Genomic DNA, 18660 nt, shown 5'->3' with positions numbered 1-18660 from the left:
GCTGAGGCTCCCTGGCTGAATGGCAGGCTGTGGCCATGGGTGGGGCCATGTTGGGGTCTGGGGGTCAGGACTCAGAGGGCCCTTCTGGCTTGGGGAGGGGTCTGGCCCTCCTCTTCACACCCGATGCTGCTGCCTTCTTCCCCTCCTGACTGAGACAGCGCTGCCTGCCAGTTTCTGCCCTACACTCAGGGCCAGGGGACCAGGACCGTAGAGGCTGAAGGGAAGTCAGCGGCACGCTCTCCCACCAGAAAGGGCACAAGGTTTGCGGTCCCTCAGACTCTGGCAAGGTCCTGGCCTTCTCTGGCCTCAGTTTCCCCAGCTGTAAAATGGGGCAACCTCCTCATCCCAGGGGGAGTCTGGAATGGTGACTTGAAGCTTCCCTCCCCAGGCCTGGCACTGCACAGGGGCCCAGCCCACCAGCTCCAGGCCAAGAGAAGCGGCAGCAGCCGGTGAGGAGCAGGGTCTGGCAGCCCAGGGGCCAGCCTATGCCCATGCTGCCTGCTGCCCCGTGCGGGTCTCTGCATGTGCGCCTTGTCCCCTGCGGGCCAGGCTGGCTCTCAGGAGGGCACAGTGAGCAAGGGCGGAAGGAGCTCCAGGACTGTGCCTCCTGCTGGCACGTGGTCCCCAGCTCCCTTTTGGGGGCAGATTCGAAGCCGGGGCCTCTCTGTCCTGTGCCCTCTGCCTCACTCCGCCCCCGCCCAGTGGCCCCAGGGCAGCTGTCACTTTTGCACCTCCGTGCCTTTGCTGTGATGTCCCCTCTGCCGGGACGCCCTTCCCCACCTTCCTGTCCACTCAACAAGATGACCCTCCTCCCCCTCCTAGGTAGACTCACACCCCCTCTGTCCCTGGCCAGGGCCGGGGGGGCGGCACTGAGATGGCACTGGGGCTGCAGAGCAGGGGACGCAGGCCCACAGCGGATCTCCCACCCCAGCGGGGCAGCACAGTGGGGTCTGCCCAGAATGCTTCCCAAGCCCAGGGTGAAGATGCTGGGCTAGGACACTGGAAGCAGGGACACGGGACCTGAGGCACAGAGGACGAATAGGAGTTTGCCGGAGGGGAGGGGCAGACCTGGTGCCTCCTGAGAGGGACAAAGGTCCTGGGACCCTAGGAAGCAGGAGTGCTAGGGAGACATGGGGCGGGGTGTGTCCGTGTGATTCCCAGCCCTCGTCCGCCCTCCCCAGAAAACCGGTAGGCACCCTGGGAACAGAGGCTGACTGATGCCCCGCTTCTGCCAGCCTCGGTGTCTGAAGGGGACAGCTGCACAGTAGGGCTCCCGGGCCCAGGTGGAAGTGGGAGATGTGGGGCCACATCCAGGGATGGCCCAGCTACCCCTGTCTCCTGCAGCCCCCTACTCGTCCCCACTCGGCTCTCCTGCCTCCCTCCAGCTGCTTTGAAAACTGCCCTTGTCAGGATCAGGCGTTTGGGGTCATCAGCAGCATCTCTCAAATCAGTCCCCTCCCCGGTGCCGGCCCCTCCCCCCGCGGACCTCAGCTCCTTCTGCACAGGGGAGCAGGAGCCTGGGGGGCATGGGGCGCTTGGGAAGCCCAGAGCTGTCCCTGCAGGGTCACCTCCTGCCCCCAAGTGAAGTTGCCCCAGTTGTGGGCTGCGACAGTCGCAGAGCAGTTGGCGCCTGTACAGTTCAGCCATTATGTTAGGGCCACCTGGTGGCCAGCAGGCAGACAGAACCTCAGTGCTGCCACAGACCCCCGGGAGCCCCAAGAGCTTTCCCAGCCGTCACCAGGCCCTGCCTTGGTGAGAGTCACCCTCCCCGGGACCTGTCACCTGAGAAAGTGCTCCGGAGCAAGTTGCCTTTGCCTGGCCCTGGCCGGGACCTGGCCCACGTGGGTTGCTCCGCCTAGGCTTTGGGGCCTCTTGGCCCTGCTTCACCAGAAGCGCTGGGTCGGTCCCTGGGAGTGGCCTGGCTGTCGTAGTGCTGTCCCCTGCTGGCTGTCAGATGAGCAGCAGGTCTCCCTGACCACAGTGTCTATCCGCCGCGGTGGGCGGTAGGGCATGTCCCCCCCGCACCCCGTGGTCAGGGCTGCTGTGGACGCCCTGCAGGTGTTGGGGGTGCCTGCTGCGTTTCTGGGGATGGCGCAGGTGTGTGCCCCACCCCCTCCTGACCCGGCCCACCCCCGAGCCTTTGCTGCCCTCTCTGCTTCTTGCTCCAAATGGGCCTTGGTAGAGCAAGACTTTCTGATTGTTGGTTTTTGTTTTTGCTGCACTAGGGATTGAACCCAAGGCCTTTGCACTGAGCTACATTCCCAGCCCTTTTAATTTTTTATTTGGAGACAGGTTCTCTCCAAGCTTCATTGCCCAGGCTGGGTTGGAACTTTCAATCCTCCTGCCTCAGCCTCCTTGACTTCATTTATTGACTGTCTCCAACTTTTAAGTTCTTTCTGGTTCATGCCATTCGGTGTCCTGTTTAAGGACTCTGATGTCATGCAGCTGGTGGCCTTAGTCTGCTTGAACTTGGTTGCCTGTGGATCGAGGCTGTTTATTTTTAGGCCTTGGCACATGGACACCCACACATTTGGGCCGTGTTCTGATTCCCTCGTGTGACCGCCACTGTTGTGGTCCTGCCCAGGCTGCCCTCCTGGGGACACTGAGGAACCCAGGCAGCCTCACAAGTGTCCCAGCACCCCTCCCCCAGGCCCCCCTGGGACAGCTGCTAAAGCCCAGGACTGAGACAAAGCTCCAGAGCCCCCTCCCACCTCTGTCCCCCAAGGCCCCTCTGGGCCTGCCCCACCTGCCTCTCTCTTCAAGTCTCCTGGTTGTTGCTGTTGCTTTATTCAGGGATCGCATAAACACTTATTAGGCATTTACCAGGGGGTATTGTAGGCCTGGGGGTAAAACGTGAGCAAAACCCTATGCAGAGGGGAACAAAAACTTATTAAATAAATAAGCCACGAAGTGCCAAGTGCTGTGAAGACAGAAAGCAGTGGGGGTGGCATGGCACAGAGCCGTGGGGAGGGCCGCCGGGCCCAGGGGCCTGGAGGGGGCCAGAGGCCGCACGGTCTCAGTGACAGGGTCAGGGGGGACTTGGAGGTGACCCAGGAGCTGGGCAGGAGGGGTGAGGCTCCATCCATGAGATGGGCACCGTGGGAAGGAGGGGCTGGCGGCACAGGCTTGGGTGCCCCTTTATTTAGCAAGTGCCAGCTGCACACAGCTCTGGGCATGCAGGGGTCTTCCTGAGGATCGGGGCCTGGCTGGCATTGAGGTTTGGGACCTGCCGGCCCCAGCAGAGGTGCTGGGAGGTGGCTGCTCCTTCCCCCCGGCCAGATCCGGTCCTGCACATCCCTCTTCCAGCCCACCCTCCATGCCAGCAGGCTGAGCCACTCCCTCCCTACATGAGGCCCCTCTAGGGTCCCTGAAGCTAGAGGGGGAGCCTGGCAGCTAATTCTCACTAAGGTGTCAGTGACTACCTCACCAGGAAGACGTGGAGAACTGGTTCCCTCCCTGCTTCTCCACCCAGCTCAGCTGAGTTCCCACTCCTCTAGGAAGGTCCCTGAGGGCGCGTGCCCTTAGAAGGCACAGTTGTGTGGTGACACTGTTCCCGTGGTGAAGGAGAGGACCCAGTGGGGCTGCAGCCAGAGTCTGGGGTCCCTCCTGATCTGTGGGCGGGCTGAGGGTTGGACCCCAGGACCTCCTCCTGCCCCATTTGTGCACAGGGAAACTGAGGCTCTGAGTCCTGAGTGACCGGCTGGCCCCGAGCACCTCACCTGTGCCTCTGAATGGAGCAAAAGCCAGGCCTTGCAGGACCTCATGACCCTCACGGAGCCTCCAGCCCAGCTTCCAGGCAGAAGGCACTCATAATGCTCACAAGTACCCTTGGGCTTTCATGACAGCTGGGGAAACTGAGGCCCAGAGAGGCAGCCTCCTTGCCAAGTCTAGGGCCTGCCTCCCACCCGCTGGCTGATGTTGAAGTCCGCCACCATAGCTGCAGTCTTCAAGGCCGGGTTTTGGCCGGCCACGGTGACTCACACTGTCATCCCAGCACTCTGGGAGGCTGAGGCAGGAGAATCACAAGTTACGTCCAGCTTGGGCAACTTAGTGAGACCCTGTCTCAAAATAAAAAATAAAAGTGTTGGGGGTGCAGCTCAGGGTGAAGGCCCCGGATCCAATCTCCATTACTTAAAAAAAAAGGAACCCTCAGGACCCCCAGAGGGTTTGGTGTGTGCGTGTGTACACAGGTGCACATAGGTGTGTGGGGCAGGTTGGGAAGGGCATTCCAGAGGGGCCTGGGTGTGGCAGGTGAGCGTCTGAGGCCCCCACTAGCCTTCTGATCCCCAGGTCTGATGAAAACAGGCCTCCTGCCGATCCAATTAATAAGTTCGCTGTGTCTGTGTGTGGCAGTGAGCAGTGGCAGGCTGCTGTCGTGGGCAAATTAGCGAAGCCAGCATGGGCACCTCAGTGGCCAGTAATGAACCTGATCATCAAGGTGTTGAATTGCAGCCCCTTCTGCCCCAGGCTCCAAGAGGGTGGCAGGGAGGTTAATTTGGGAGCTGTCACTGGCTGTGAGGCCCCCTGTGGCCATCCGTCCCCCAGCTTCCCCCAGGCCAAGGGGCTGGTGCTGCTTACGGTTTGGGGAGGGGAGCCCTAGGGCCAGCAGAGGAAGAATGGCAGCTGGGGTCGGGAGAGCACATGGAGGGGCCTGCAGCGAGGGCAACTGTACACAAACGGGACATCCTTCCCCTGGGACAGCCCGTGTTGGGAGTCGGGCCACAAGGGGCTAGGTGAAGATGGAGGAGGGGCCGGCAAGAGCCATTTGGTGAAAGGGAGGGGACAGGGCCTGGTGGGTGTAGCCTGGGCGGGATGGGGACAGCAAGGACAGACAGCACCTGATGGGCAGAGAGTGGAGCGCAGGCGGAGGTGAGGAGAAGCAGCACCTCAGTGTGGAAGAGAATGTTCCGGAAGCAGGAAGGGGTGTTCTGGAACAAAGGAAGATCAGCCATGGCGACCCCGGGGCCACAGAGGGCCACCTCATGGGCTGCTTGTAGTAACAGTCGCTATAGGTGGCCACGTGGTAGGGACATCTGTGGGAGTCCCCGCTGGGTGGAGAGGAAGGAGGACATTGGATGGCAGGGTGCACGGTGGAGCTGCTGGGAACAGAAGGTTGAAGAGAAGGTGCAGCCCCTCTCCAGCCCCACAGGGGCAGGGAACAGTGGCAGGGATCTTGGTCAGTCAGCCTGATGGGTGGAAATGAGGTTGTCACCTCAACAATGAAGCCCAGGGGTGGGAAGGTGGCCTGATGGTGGAACTTGCCCTGTGTCACTGAAGAGAGACTCAGCATTGAAGGGCATGAATGAGCCATGGCTGCCAGTGAGGACAGGCCAGGTGAGGGGCTGCACAAGCCTCTGTGTTGAAGCAGCAAGGGGCATTGGAGGGGAGGCAGGGAGATGGGGGTGGGGCAGTTACTGCAAGTGAGGTTACTGCACAGTCCACATTGGTGATAGGGAGAGTGGGGTTAGAAGTGGGGTTACCACAGGGGTCCCCTTTGGTTTGAAGTGGAGTGGGTGTGGTAAGTGCAGTGACTGCAAGGGTCTGTATTGGTTTGAGGATACCAGGTGTCTAAAGTGGAATTACTGCAGGGGTCCATGTTGGCTTGTGATAGAGTGGGTATCAGAGGTAGGATTACTGGGGCTGGGGATTTAGCTCAGTGGTTCCAGCACCTGCCTCACAAGTGCAAGGTCCTGAGTTTGATCCTCGGTACCAAAAAAAAAAAAAAAGTAGGATTACCACAGGGTCCATATTGGTTTGGGATGATCAGGTGTCAGAAGTGGCATTACTACAAGGGTCCATATTGGTTTGAGAAGATCGGGTGTCTGAAGTGGGATTGCTGTGAGGGTCCATGTTGGTTTGGGAGAGAGTGGAAGTCCAAAGTGGGATTACTGCAGGATCCATGTTGGTTTGGGGGAGACCAGATGTCCGAAGTGGGATTACCATAGGGGTCCATACTGGTTTGGGGTGATCAGGTGTCAGAAGTGGGATTGCTCCATATTGGTTTGAGAGAGAGTGAGTGTCTGAATTGGCATTACTGTAGGGTTCTGCATTGATGATGGGGGGAGTGGGTGTCAATAGTAGGGTTACTGTAGGGATCCACATTGGTTTGGGGGAGAATGGGTGTCAGCAGTGGGATTACTGTGGGGGTCTGCATTGGTGCTGAGATAGTGGGAGTCAGTAGTCACTGTATTGGGGTTCATATTGATTTGGGGGAGTGGGTGCTGGAAAATGGATTACTGTAGGGTCCACATTGGTTTGGGGTGATCTGGTGTCCAAAGTGAAATTACTGTAGGGGTCCATACTGGTTAGGGGGAGAATGAGTGTTGGAAGTTGGATTACTGCAGGAGTCCTCATTGGTTTGGGGGATAGTGGATGTCCAAAATAGGGTTATTTGAGAGGTCTTCATTGGTGATGGAGGAGACTGGATGTTGGGCGTAGAATAGCTACAGGGGTCCACATTGGTTTTGGGGACATTGGGTGTTGGAAGTGGGATTACTGTAGGGGTCCATATTGGTTTGGGGTAGAGTCGGTGTTGGAAGTTGAATTGCCACAGGAGTCCATATTTTTGGGGGGATATCAGGTGCCCAAAGTGGGATTACCACAGGGTCTATATTAGTTTGGGGGAGAGTGGAGGTCCAAGGTGGGATTACTGCAGGATCCATGTTGATTTGGGGAGACCGGATGTCCAAAGTGGGATTACCATAGGGCTCCATATTGGTTTGGAGAGATCATGTGTCTGAAGTGGGATTACTGGGAGAGTCCATATTGGTTTGGGGGAGAGTAGAGTTCCAAAGTGGGATTACTGCAGGATCCATGTTGGTTTGGGGAGATCAGATTTCTGAAGTGGGATTACTGTAGGGATCCATATTGATTTGAGGAGATCACGTGTCTGAAGTGGGATTACTACAAGGGTCCATATTGGTTTGAGGAGATCAGGTGTCCAAAGTGGGATTACCACAGGGTCTATATTGGCTTGGGGGAGAGTGGAGGTCCAAAGTGGGATTACTTCAGGATCCATGTTGGTTTGGGGGAGACTGGATGTCCAAAGTAGAATTACCATAGGGGTCCATATTGGTTTGGGGAGATCACATATCTGAAGTGGGATTACTGTGAGAGTCCATATTGGTTTGGGAGAAAGTGGGTGTCCAAAGTGGCATTACCGCAGGGTCCATACTGGTTTGGGGGAGAGTGACTGAAGTGGGATTACTGCCAGGGTTCATATTGGTTTGGGGGAGATCAAGTGTCAGAAGTGGGATTACCACAGGGGTCCACAATGGTTGTGATGAGATTAAGTGTCAAAGTTGGGAGTATTGCAGGTTCTGCATTACTTTGGGGAAGATCAGCTGTGGAAAGTTGGGTTACTGCAGGGGTCCACATTGTTCTGGGGTGATCAGGTATTGGAAGTGGGATAACTGCAGGGGTCCAGTTGGTCTGAGGGAGATTGGGTATTGGAAGTGGGATTACTGTAGGGATCTCTGTTGGTTTGGGGGAGGCCAAGTTTCAGATGTGGGATTACTCTGGGTTCCACATTGGCTTGGGTGGGAACAAGTATCAGAAATGGGGTCACTGGTGGAGTCCACATTGGTCTGGGGGAGAGGAGATGTCAGAAATAGGATTTTGCAGGCTTCCATAACTGTGAAGGCACTGGGGCATCACAGTTGAGCCACTTTCCCTCCCCACCTTCAGGCTCAGCACTCCTCATAGTCACCCTTCTGCCAATGTTCCAGAGAGGGCTGGGGTGGACCTCTGTGTGCTCCACCCCTGAGCTCCATCTCCCAGTACCCCACCTCCAGAGCCCCATGCATCCCTGACCTTCTCCTCTCTCCAGGCCCTGTGCTAAGCCCCTTCCTGGAGTTGGGGTGTCCTGGCCATGTCCCTGACTCCTGTTTGAAGTTTTGAGTCTTGTAGTTCCATGGGGCCTGGGGTTTTTTGTTTGTTTGGTTGGTTGTTTTGTTTTGTTTTGTCTAAAATCCAGTTCCAGTGAAGACAGGTTGAGGACGGTGAAGTCCATGACCTCCAGGGAGAGGGCACAGAGTAGGCACTGAGATGGTGGCCTGCTGTCCTAGGCAGCCCTGCCCTCTCTCTCCTTCCCTGGCCTCCACTGTCTGTCTCCTTCTCTGGGGCTGGAATCCCAGCCATTTCCTGGTACCCCACCCCTGCCAGTGCTGCTGGGCTCTTGGGGCTGGTGATGCTCCCCAAACACCTCCAGTACATGGCCATCACCTGCCTCGTACCTGGTTCTGCACTGGGACCCTGAGGAGGAGGAGCAGACATAGCCCCTCTGCCCACCCTGTAGGAGGTCAGGAGGCCTCTCTGGAGGAGGTGGATGGAGCCTCCCAAGAGCATAGCAAGGGTCATCCTGAACAGGAGTGGGGCCTGTACCAATGTCCATCTGCCAGGGCTGGTCAGCTCTGCCCCCTCCCTGAGGGCTCACCAGGACACAGTGTGCTGGCTGCTGGCACGTGGTTCTCTCTTGGCACAGAGGGGTGAGCGGGGCAGAGCTGCAGCTTCCTGATAAGATGAGGTGGATGACACACTTCCTGCGGTGTCTCCTGACTCCTGTTTCTGTTAGGGGGAGTGGCACAGCAGCCATGTGGCCTGTATGCCCACAAGCTGGGAGGGGGCAGGACCAGGGCAGGCATTGAGATTCAGGCATCCCTGCCATCCCAGTGAGGGCAGCTCAGTCCCCTCCTTGCTGGGGGCCGCAGAGCAGCACTGTGCATAACAGTGTGCACACACACCTGCCCGTGCACAGGAGGGTGCACACACATGTGCCCACATGCACATACAGGCAGGTGTGCACACATACTCCCCCCAGGAGCCCGGCAGCCACAGTGGTGACATTGGCTCCCCCTTCTAGTGCAGATGTAGCTGCAGGGTTACCCCCAGGGCTGTCCATGGGCTGGGCAGACATCACAGCCCCAGAGCAGCGCTCAGAGTGACAGGCTGTCCTGCTGTCCACTGGGGCCCTTTAGGTCTGAGGGGTTCATGCCCTTGGCTGGCCCTGCACCTCTCTTGTGTCCAGCTGGCGTGGCTAGCTGTAAATCTCACAGGACAGTGACCCCACTGTGAGAGATGCAATGAGATATGCAGCACCAGGATTAAAACCTGGCATCGCAGGAGAGTGATTGGCCAGAGATACGCCCCTGCCGGGCCCTGTGACCCCAGGCCCCTGAGCACCTGACTCCTCGTCTCGCAGAGGACAAGATGAGTGTGTGGGAACCCGGGTGGGTGCTGGGGCATTGGCTAGCTGCTAGTGCCCATCTGCCCTGGGGAAAAGTCCTCAGCGGACACAGAGATGACATCAGCAAGGTCAAGAGCAAGGTCAAGGGGAAGCAGAGAAAGCTCTTCCAGGATGTGCAGGAACCGAGCATGGGGAACACCTGCAGGAGGTGCAGAGTGGGGGGTCTTAACAGCAGCAGGGGCTCTGCCCGCCCGACCCGAGTCCCAGCGTTCAGGAGTCGGTCCCAGCACCTTCCATGGTGGCACCAAGCCATCTTCAGGAGGCTCAAGAGTGGGCAGAGATCCTGCAACCTGGGTGCATGCTGTGCCCCAAGGATCCAACGTGGGCTCCCCAAGGAGCCAACTGGAGGTGCAGCTGAGAGTGGACGAGCTTCCCCCAGGCCAGCATCTGTGGTGGAGGGGTCCACAGGAAGGTGCCTGAAGCCAGGTGCTCACTCCTCAACTCTGCTGCCCACTCAAGGTGCTGGGTAGTGGCAGCCAGCTGGAAGTATGAACAGGCATGTGGCCTGGCAGCAGGTCCAGGCCAGGGTGGCTGGCTGCTTCTTGCCAGCCCCACAGTGGAGGAGGGCGGTCCTGGGGTGTCTTTACCAGACTCCCGAAGTAGGCCCCCAGGTAGGAAAGGGCATCCAGCCTCAAAGCCAGGAGCCCAGAGCAGCCTGGCCCTGCCAGTCTTCCCTGCCATCACCAGCATAGCTGCCCAGGCCCTGTCTGTGCACCAGACACTGTGCTGGGCACCTGGGCCCAAGGGGAGTGAAGCAGGCTGGTCCCGGGGCCTGGCGGGCAGGTGACCAGGTCACCATGAGTGTCCCCTTGAGGAGACAGGGTGGGCTGCCCAGGGAGGTGACACAGGCAGGGGCCTTCAGGAGAACGGGGCCTGGTGTGGAGCAGCCAGGAGAGAATGGTCCAGGCCCAAGGGACTCCAAGGACAGTGGCCCTGAGGAAATCCAGGGAGGCCTGAAGGCCAGCGCACCCGGGGCCGGGGAGCCAGATCAGGGAGGCTGGGGTGGTGGCAGGACCGAGGGGCAGGCAGTGGACTTTTAGTCTGGGTACAGGGAGGACTCTGGGATTGTGACCAGGGCAGGACGTGTTCCAGACGAGTTTCTGGGTGCAGACTGGGGTTGGGGGACCAGGCTGGGGCAGAAGAGCCAGGCACAGCCCTGATGACACTGTCAATGCGAGGGGTCAGCCGCAGACCCCCACCCCGGGAGAGTGGGCCTGGGTCCACAGCCCTCCCCACTCGGCATGAGTTAGCCAGGAGGGGGAGGGAGCGGGTACAGTCCCGACTGAAGGGACCCAGGGACAAAGTCACCAAAATGAGAAACTGGCCACCGCCTGTGCAGAATGACAAACAATTTGGCGTTGCTGGAGCGTGACTGGCGGGCCCAGGCTGAGCGCAGGGACTGAGGGAGGCAGAGGCTGTGCCTGCTGGGTGTGGGGCAAGGCCCTGGAGACCCGCGGACACGGGTGGGAACAGGAGCAGCACTTGGGTCCTACCTGACCATGGGACGCTGACCGCAGCCCAGCCCAGCCCAGCCTTATCCCCACACTGTCCAGCGGGGCGCCATCTAGCTGAGATGGATATGGTCCCCCAGCAGGACGGCCCTTGGGGACCAAGAGGGTGCCCTGGGGGAGGCAGCATCAGGCAGAGCCCCCTCAAGGGAGCAGCACATCTGAGGATGAGGAGAAGGGACGTCAGGTCGTTCCCGGGGGAGGGACAGCATGGACAGAGGCATAGCGGTGGGCACAAAGCCCCACTCGGGATCTCAGGATGGTGGCAGCTCCCCGTCTGCCGGTGCTGGAGCCTTTCTCGCCCCTTTGCACTGTGGAGCAGCCAGAGCACAGCCGCGGGGATCCACAGGTGGCACAGCCTCCTACCTGATGGGGCACCATGGGGCGGGAGGACCACCAGCAGCGTCAGCCCCTGGTCCATGCCTGGTGCGCCCCACCTCAGGGCCTCAGCTTCTCCCCTCGGAGCCTCTCCAGGGTCCCTGAGGCAGGCTCCCCGAGGAGGACAGACATCTGCTAATGGGCCACCTCTGGCTGAGCGGAAGCCTGGCTCTGATGGGCAGCACATCCAGGCCTCCACGTGCCCACCTGAGGATGCTGTGTCCACCCGGGCAGCCACACTTGGGGCCCTGTCCATCCTTCTGCCCAGCAGAGGCAGGAAGAGAGCCTGTGCACCCAGCTGGGGTGACACCGGCCTGGTTGTCCCCAGCTGCTGCCACACTGACAGCTGGGAACAGCAGCAGGCAGGGGCAGGTGGTCCTCGCCTTTCCGGGGGACCCAGGGAAGGGCACTGGGGGGCAGGCCTGGGTGGACACATCCTCCTCTGACACTGCCCTGCCCCTGGGGGCTGTGGCCAACCTCCCTGGCCGCAGTCCTCACCCTAGGACAGGGTGGCTAATGGGCTTGGTAAGTGCACTGTGAGTGACCAGAGCCAGATCCTGGGCCACCTCATGGCCCAGTCAAGCCCCACCCCTTCCCTGGGCCTCAGTTTCCCCCAGGACCCACCCTTTGTCAACTCTGAGCTTCGACACTCTTCAGAAAGCTTGGCTACTAGAGGCTCCCTGCAGAGGGACTTGCAGGTGGGGTTGGGACTTGGAGAGGAGGGAAGAGGACACCTGAGGCCACGGCTGGCCTTGGTCAGGCCCCTGAGGCCACTGCTATTTCTGGCTGCTCTGGTGGGAGCACCCCGCCCAGCCACCCTCTGCGTCGTCGTGTGCCGAGGGGACCCTGGGACCAGACTCCTAAGTGCAGTCCAGCCACAGTCCAAGCCCTGCCTGACCCCACCCCACCCGCATCTCTGCCGGGCAGCTGGGGGAACTCGGGGCGAGGGGCTTCGTCCTCCAGATGAGGAAACGGGCTCATAGCAGGGGAGCGGGGCTTTCCTTGACCTCTGCTGCCCTCTCGGCCCATCAGAACAATGCGCGTGGCGACTTTCTTTCTGGTGCCAAAATGTGATCCTTAATAGTTTTTCCCCCTGCTTTTTCATCCGTGGAAAATATGACAAATCCCGAAACCTATAAAAATTTTTTCAATTACCCAGCGTCCTACCACCCAGGCATAACAAATGAACATTTCTCTCCTTCCATGATGGTCCGTGGCAGTTCTCCTAAATGGGATTACACCACCCGCTCTCCCAGCATGCACGTCTGCCTGAGTCTTTGGGCACCTCTGAAAGTCTGGTTCCTGGGCCAAGGTCGGAGCCTTGTGAACGGAACCAACCCGTCTCAGTGGCACCCCACGTCCCACTTCAGCCCCATGGCCAGCAAGGCTGCCCTGGTATCCCCACTGCCTGCACACGGGTCCCTAAGAGCTCATCAGCTGCCCCAAGTCTCAGGAAGGGACGGCCACCCAGCACACACGGAGCCCTAGAGGGTGTCCTGTTTCCTCCAGGCCCGTGACCCTCCCTGTACCTGTCTGCTGTCCAGCCCAGAAGGCTCCTGACCTCCCCCAAGTCCCTCAGTGTCCAGGACACTGCATCTCCCCGTCCCGCAGCCCCCTGGGTTTGGCACACCAGGAGCCACAGCCAGAGGGACCCAGTCCCTTGCACACCCTGGTGGAGTCAGGGAAGACCCCCCCCACCCCGGCTAAGGCAGTGGCTACAGGCCTGTGGGTGGGGACAGGACACCAAAGATGAGCCCCAGCAAGTGACTAGGGATCCGTCACAGGGAGACACGGTGCCACACATGAGCTCAGACAGAGCCTTCAGAGTGCCACCGGGGGCTGGCAGGTACCCAGGCAGGACCCCTTCCCCGGCTTCCGCACCCCATCTCTGGCATGCTGCAGGAAACAAGAGCTCCCCACCTCTCTTGGTCTCAGCCCAGGCTGCAGCTGGTCACCCCGCGGTGGGCCTGGCATAGCCCTGCCCCTCCCCATGTCGCCCACCTGCTCTGAGCAGCTCTGTCCTCTCCGCCCACAGGCTGCGCAGCCCCTGGGTGCCCTCGTGCCTCGGGCAGCCCCAAGTCCTGCCCGGCCGTCTGGCCAGGTCCTCACCCTCGCTCTGGGACAGGTAACACGCCTGTGTCTCCCTCCATTCCCCAGTGTCTGTGTCTGTTCCCAGACATCCATCTCATGTGTGTGTGAGACATGAGGGAGCTTGGAGAGGGCAGGGGTCTCTGTCCCCACATCCAGCCGTGTCCTTGGGCTCAGGCTCCCCTGAGGGTCCCTGGGGGAGAAGGAGACCCTTCAGACCCCCTGCGTTCAGCGTGGCCGTCCAGGGCTCCCCAGGGGCAGGGAGAGGACCAGGACACACACACTGTCAGGGTGGGGCCAGGTCCCACCTTGATTCCCAGATCAGTGAGTGGCCCCAGCCCCCAGCCCCACGCTAGCCCCCATCAGGTAAGGAGCTGCCCTGGACCTGGGACCCCCAGCTCAGGACACGTGCCAGTCCATATTCTCGCCCGAGGCCCTACACCTTGGACCCCAGCAACTTCCCCAGGTCACCAGTGGCCTGGTGGCCCTGCTGCCACACAGTGCCACCTCCAACATCAGCCTTTGCGCTGGGCAGCTCTAGCGCCCACGTAGCGCAGGGACCAGTGACAGCCTCCTCCCCTTGACAGCGCCACTCCACGTTACAGATGGACAGAGGGCACAGGCAGGTGGGCTTGGCGAGGGCCCTGGAGGGAAGCGTGCTGGACCCAGGTGACCTCCCAGAGCACTCCCTGTCCAGAGCTTCTGACATGCTGAGACCCTAGGACTTTGTGACCGGCTTTGAGGGGACGGGGCAGTCTCTACAGCTTTGGGGGAGGGGTGTTGTGGGCAGACAGGGTGTGCTGGGGCACAGCCCTAAGGGCTGTGGGGGCGTGGCCCTGGGATCCAGAGTGGGCATGGTCCTGAGGGCTGTGCTTGAGGGGGCTCGGTCGAGTTTGAGAATGGGATGGCCAGGTGTCCAGGGGGTGGCAGCTGGACCTGAGGCTAAGGGAGGCCGAAGCTGGTGTTAAGGCCTGGGCGGGGTCACTACGTGGCCGGATGTGGAGGAGGCTTGGCCTCTGAGGTGACAGAAGTGCTGGGGCGAACCAGGCGAGGTCTGCAGCGGTGACAGGGCCAGAATGTGGGGAAGACACGGTGAAGACACCGAAGACACCGGTGGGGGCGAGCCTGGGGCTCAGCAGTGACTGAGGACGGGAGAGGGTTGGGGACTGTATTTGAAGGCCGGTGAAGAAGTGTGTCTGCAAGGGTAAACTGTCCCTTGAGTGAGTCCTTGCTGGCCGCCCTAGTGAGTAGGCTCCTCCCCCTCTCCAGTGTCGGCTCCCTGGGTGGGCTGGGGGCCCCCGGTACCTGCCGGGAGGACCCAGGACTGGAGAGGGCGGGTGGGGGAGGGAGTGGTGGCAGTGGACGCGCTGTAGAGGACACAGCGGTGGAAGCAGGGTCCGAGCTGGGAGTGGGTAGGCGGAGAAGGGAAGCCACCGGGGTGCCCCAGGGAAAGGGGGCCCCTGAACGGGCAGGGCCGGGGGAGGGGCGGCAGGCAGAAGGCTCAGAGGGCCTGGGCTGTGGCTGGCACCAGCCTCGGGCGCAGGGCGGAGCGGGGCAGTGGGAGGGCCGCCTGGAGGGGCAGCAGAGCTCCCCGCGGTCCAAGTGGGCAGCTGGCGCGCCTGCCTGGGGCTTCCCTTGTTACTCTGCATCCTCTGTGGGGAATTGACTCTTGGGAGGACCCGCCCCGCCCTTCCCAAGATTCTCAAAAAATGTAAGCAACTCTTTATTTTTATTTATTTTTTAAAATATAGACCTGGGCAGGTATCCAAGAATGCTTCATTGAGGTTTGCTGGGAGGGTGCCCGCAGTGCCACGTGTCATTTGCTCACAGGGCCTCAACCTGGGGACACCTCTGACAGAGGGAAGGGACCCCTCACTCAGGTGTGGGCCCAGCGTCCCGCAGCACACGGCAAGGGTCTCCCGCATGGCGCTCTGCAGGCCTCCTGCCTGCCCAGTCCGAGTGCGCGCTGTGCACCCCACGTCCCTTGTGCACGGCAAACCCACCAGAAACCACCAGCCAGGAGGTCCCCACACTGACCCAGGCTCGGGATGGGTGGCCCCTCGCCCCTGCCCCATACCCAGTTCCAGTTCAAGAGACTCAGGGTGAAGGAACCCCACCCTGTGGGAGATACGGGGAGGCTTTCAGAGGAAGGCGGAGCGGGGCTGGTGCGGTGAGCCTCCTGACCCCGGGGACCCTGCCTGGGCTTGGGCTCACGGAGGACCCAGCCCTCAACCGAGGCGCCACTGTGTGCTGTGACTGCTGGCCGTGGACAGGGCCTGGTGCTGAAAAGGAGCAAAGCCGGGTCCCCTGGGCTCGGAGTGCGCCTTCACCATGCGGTGGCAGGGTTCTGAGGCCAGTGCCCCAAGGGGACCTCGCAGTAAGGACACCAGTGCAGGGTGGACCTGGCCACACTGGGCATCAGAGGCCCTGCCTCCTAGGGGGCCATCTGTCCCGAGGACAGCCACCTCGAGAGGAGTGGGTGTGTGTGTGTGTGTGCGCGTGCGCGCGCAGGTGCGTGTCAGTGCACCCGGTGGTTTGCAGGGTGCGCACCACAGCGCGCCCAGGTGGCCCACACGGGCCACAGGTTCCCCGCGCTCAGTGCCCCGGTCCGGGCCGACCCTGCATATCGTTGCAGCGCGCTGCAGGAGCAGAAGGGCGAGCTGCGCAAGCGGCTGTCCTACACCACGCACAAGCTGGAGAAGCTGGAGACCGAGTTCGACTCCACACGCCACTTCCTGGAGATTGAGCTGCGGCGCGCGCAGGAGGAGCTGGAGAAAGTCACGGAGAAGCTGCGCCGGTGAGGGGCGGGGCGGGCCGGGCGGGCGGCGGACAGACCCACGCAGAGCCGGGGTCCTGCTTGGCCTGTGTGACCCCATTTGCAGATAGGGACCTCAAAATCAGCCTTCGTGCTAAGACGGGAGCCTAGGGTGGGCCGCGGCCAGGCTCCTCCCAGCGCGCCCTCCAGACCCGGCTCCAGGCCCTGCTCTCATTTTCAGTGTGGCAGCAGCATGTCACCTAGGCGGCCCACCAGCGTCCACCCAGTGAGAGGAGCCAGAGTTAGCCACTGTCCCTTGAGGGGCGCGGAGGCTAATGAAGCCCTGAAGTACCAGATCACCTTAAAAACCAGATTTTTCTAAAAAAAATTTTTTTTCATCACATTTAAGATGGATATTTTTCTAAAACATATTACATGCTTTCTTGTCTTCTTAAAGAGAATGCAAATTTTGCTGTTGATTTAGTTCATTTCAAATATTTATAGAGTACCAGCTGGTGCTGCCCAAGAGGACCTGCCGGGAGGGCTGTTTGGCCCTCCCCGAGCAGCCCCAGCCTGCTGGGCTTTTTGCATGTTACCGCCAGACGCTGTGGAGCCCAAGCTTGGCCCACACAGCCAGAGCTCAGTGAGGTTCCCGCTCTGCTGCGTACGCCCTTAGGCGCTTTTTGTGTCTGTTTCCTGACTAGCAAGACAGGACAGTAACCCTACACCACGGCTGTCCAGCGGACAGACATTGGCCTCAGCATGGATTCCCACCTGACAGGGAGTCTTTGTCCCTGTTAGGTCTCTGGCACTCCCTCTAATGTGCGACTGAACCGCACAGCCCAAGCCAGGCTTGTCAGAGCGCCGTGTGAGGTGTGAGTGGCCTGGTGAGCGAGAAGAGCCCAACAGTCTCCTGTGAATAGAAAAGCGAGCTTTCTGAGTCACCTCCAAGGAGCCCTGCTGGGAGTGGGGCCAACGGCACGGCCCTACACCTCGGTCCAGGAAGCCTGGGGGAGGTAGCTTGCATTGGGAGCACCTGTACAGGCCCAGGCTGGGCTGGGGGAGCACAGGGTGCTGCGGTCCCACCCCAACACTCTGTGGCCATGTGGCCCCAAGGGTCATGGGAAGGTCGGCTTTGTTCAGCCGTGGACCCCACTGCCTCCTGCTGCAGGATTCAGACCAACTACATGGCGCTGCAGAGGATCAACCAGGAGCTGGAGGACAAGCTGTACCGCATGGTAAGGCCACCCGAGGCCACACCCCACCCATCCTCAGTCCTCCAGCACATTATTCCTAGGTACCAGTAGTGGGCACTGGCCTCTGACCACCTCCTTCTGCTGCCCCCGTCCTCCAGGGTCAGCACTATGAGGAAGAGAAACGTGCACTGAGCCACGAGATTGTCGCCCTCAACAGCCACCTGCTGGAGGCCAAGGTGACCATCGACAAGCTGTCAGAGGACAACGTGAGTGCCAAGGCATTTGCCCACGGAGGGCACCAGGCATATGCCAGCAATCAGGGGCAGGCAGGGTGGTTCTGACTGGGGCGCTTCTGCCCCCGCATGGCACAGGGGACAGGGCAATGGATGGGACAGTCAGGACTTCAGGGCAGGCCGGCGTCCTCAAGGTGATGCTACCAGGGCTTCCAGCAGCCCCCTGCTGGAAGGACTTCAGCCAGAACTCAAAGCTGTGTTGTCCAACACCAAGCGACACTGCCTGACTCCAGGGTAGGGCATGGCCACTCAGGCCTCCTGCCCTGGGCCAGCCCAGAGTCACCTGGAACCTGTGCCACCCACAAGCCTGGACCCCGTGAGGTGGCCTCTACACTTCAGGGACCCTGGCAGCTGAAGGAGCTTCCCTAAGAAGCGTGGCTCCTAGATGATGGTGTGAACAACACCTGCCCAAATGAAAAAGAATCCTGCCCACATGAGTTACAACTGAGCGGGGAAGACAGTAAAGCAGGTGAGCCCACAAAGTGCAGTGCTTCAGAAATGCTGAGCACTGGAGGCAGCAGTAAAGCAAGGAGCAGTGCCAGGGAGGTGCCAGCCACCGGGTCTGCAAGTTCCACCGGGGCACTGCTGAAAGAGGCTGAGGGCCAAGGGGACCTGGCCACGAAGATGTCTGGGGTGGAGCATTTCTTCCAGGCTGGAAGGACGCAGGGCCAAGGGCTGCCTGGGAAGCTTAGAGAGTAGCAAAGAGGCCGCGGAAGCCCCCGCGCCTCGAGGCCATGCTGGGCGGGCTCCTGTCAGGAAGCAGGCTTCATTCTGACGGAAACCAGCTCCTGGCGGTCCTGAGCAGAGAGGCGTGTGAGTGACTGCACTCATAGCTTTACTGGCTGTCACGCTGTGCAAAGACAGACTGCAGGGGCACGGGGCAGGGCCGCAGCCAAGTGCAAGGCAAGGGCAGGCTGGTGGCCATGGAAGTGGGAGAAGCATGGGGATTCGGGTTGTACTTCGAAGACAGAACCGAGAGGGCCGGCCGAGATTTGGGCTTTGGAGGAAGAGACGAGTCCGGCCCGGTCAACAGGCTGGAACCAGCCCACAAGCCTGAGAGGGAGCAGCAGGGCAGGGTGGGGGCGGCAGGCTGTGTGGTGGCTCGCAGCCAGCTGGTGCCCGGGCACAGAGAAGGGACCTGGAGGTTGGCAGCTGAGTGGAATGGGCCCTGCTAACCAAGGTGACGAGCTCCCCGGCA

General features: G+C 60.6%; 1 protein-coding gene across 7 annotated transcripts in view; it reads left to right on the top strand.

Annotated features, from left to right (window-relative positions):
- Begain (brain enriched guanylate kinase associated) overlaps positions 1-18660 on the top strand; it is a 37998-nt gene that overhangs the window by 14944 nt on the left and 4394 nt on the right. For 4 of the 7 annotated variants that reach the window (XM_004836956.4, XM_004836955.4, XM_004836957.4 and 1 more), the window contains 3 exons: positions 15854-16015; positions 17145-17211; positions 17328-17435. In XM_004836956.4, coding sequence (XP_004837013.3) covers positions 15854-16015; positions 17145-17211; positions 17328-17435 — 337 coding nt within the window. Of the gene's footprint in view, positions 1-13165; positions 13256-15853; positions 16016-16400; positions 16990-17144; positions 17212-17327; positions 17436-18660 lie in introns of those variants that run through there. The other 3 variants (XM_087195588.1, XM_021244317.2, XM_087195590.1) reach the window with 2 other exon arrangements.

This window comes from Heterocephalus glaber, unplaced genomic scaffold (genome assembly GCF_053883595.1).
Source record: "Heterocephalus glaber isolate CG9 unplaced genomic scaffold, H.glaber_assembly_v1.0 deba00001608, whole genome shotgun sequence".
Lineage (NCBI taxonomy): Eukaryota > Metazoa > Chordata > Mammalia > Rodentia > Bathyergidae > Heterocephalus > Heterocephalus glaber.
Note: the sequence above shows the minus strand (reverse complement) of the source record. Positions and strands in the feature narration are given on the sequence as shown.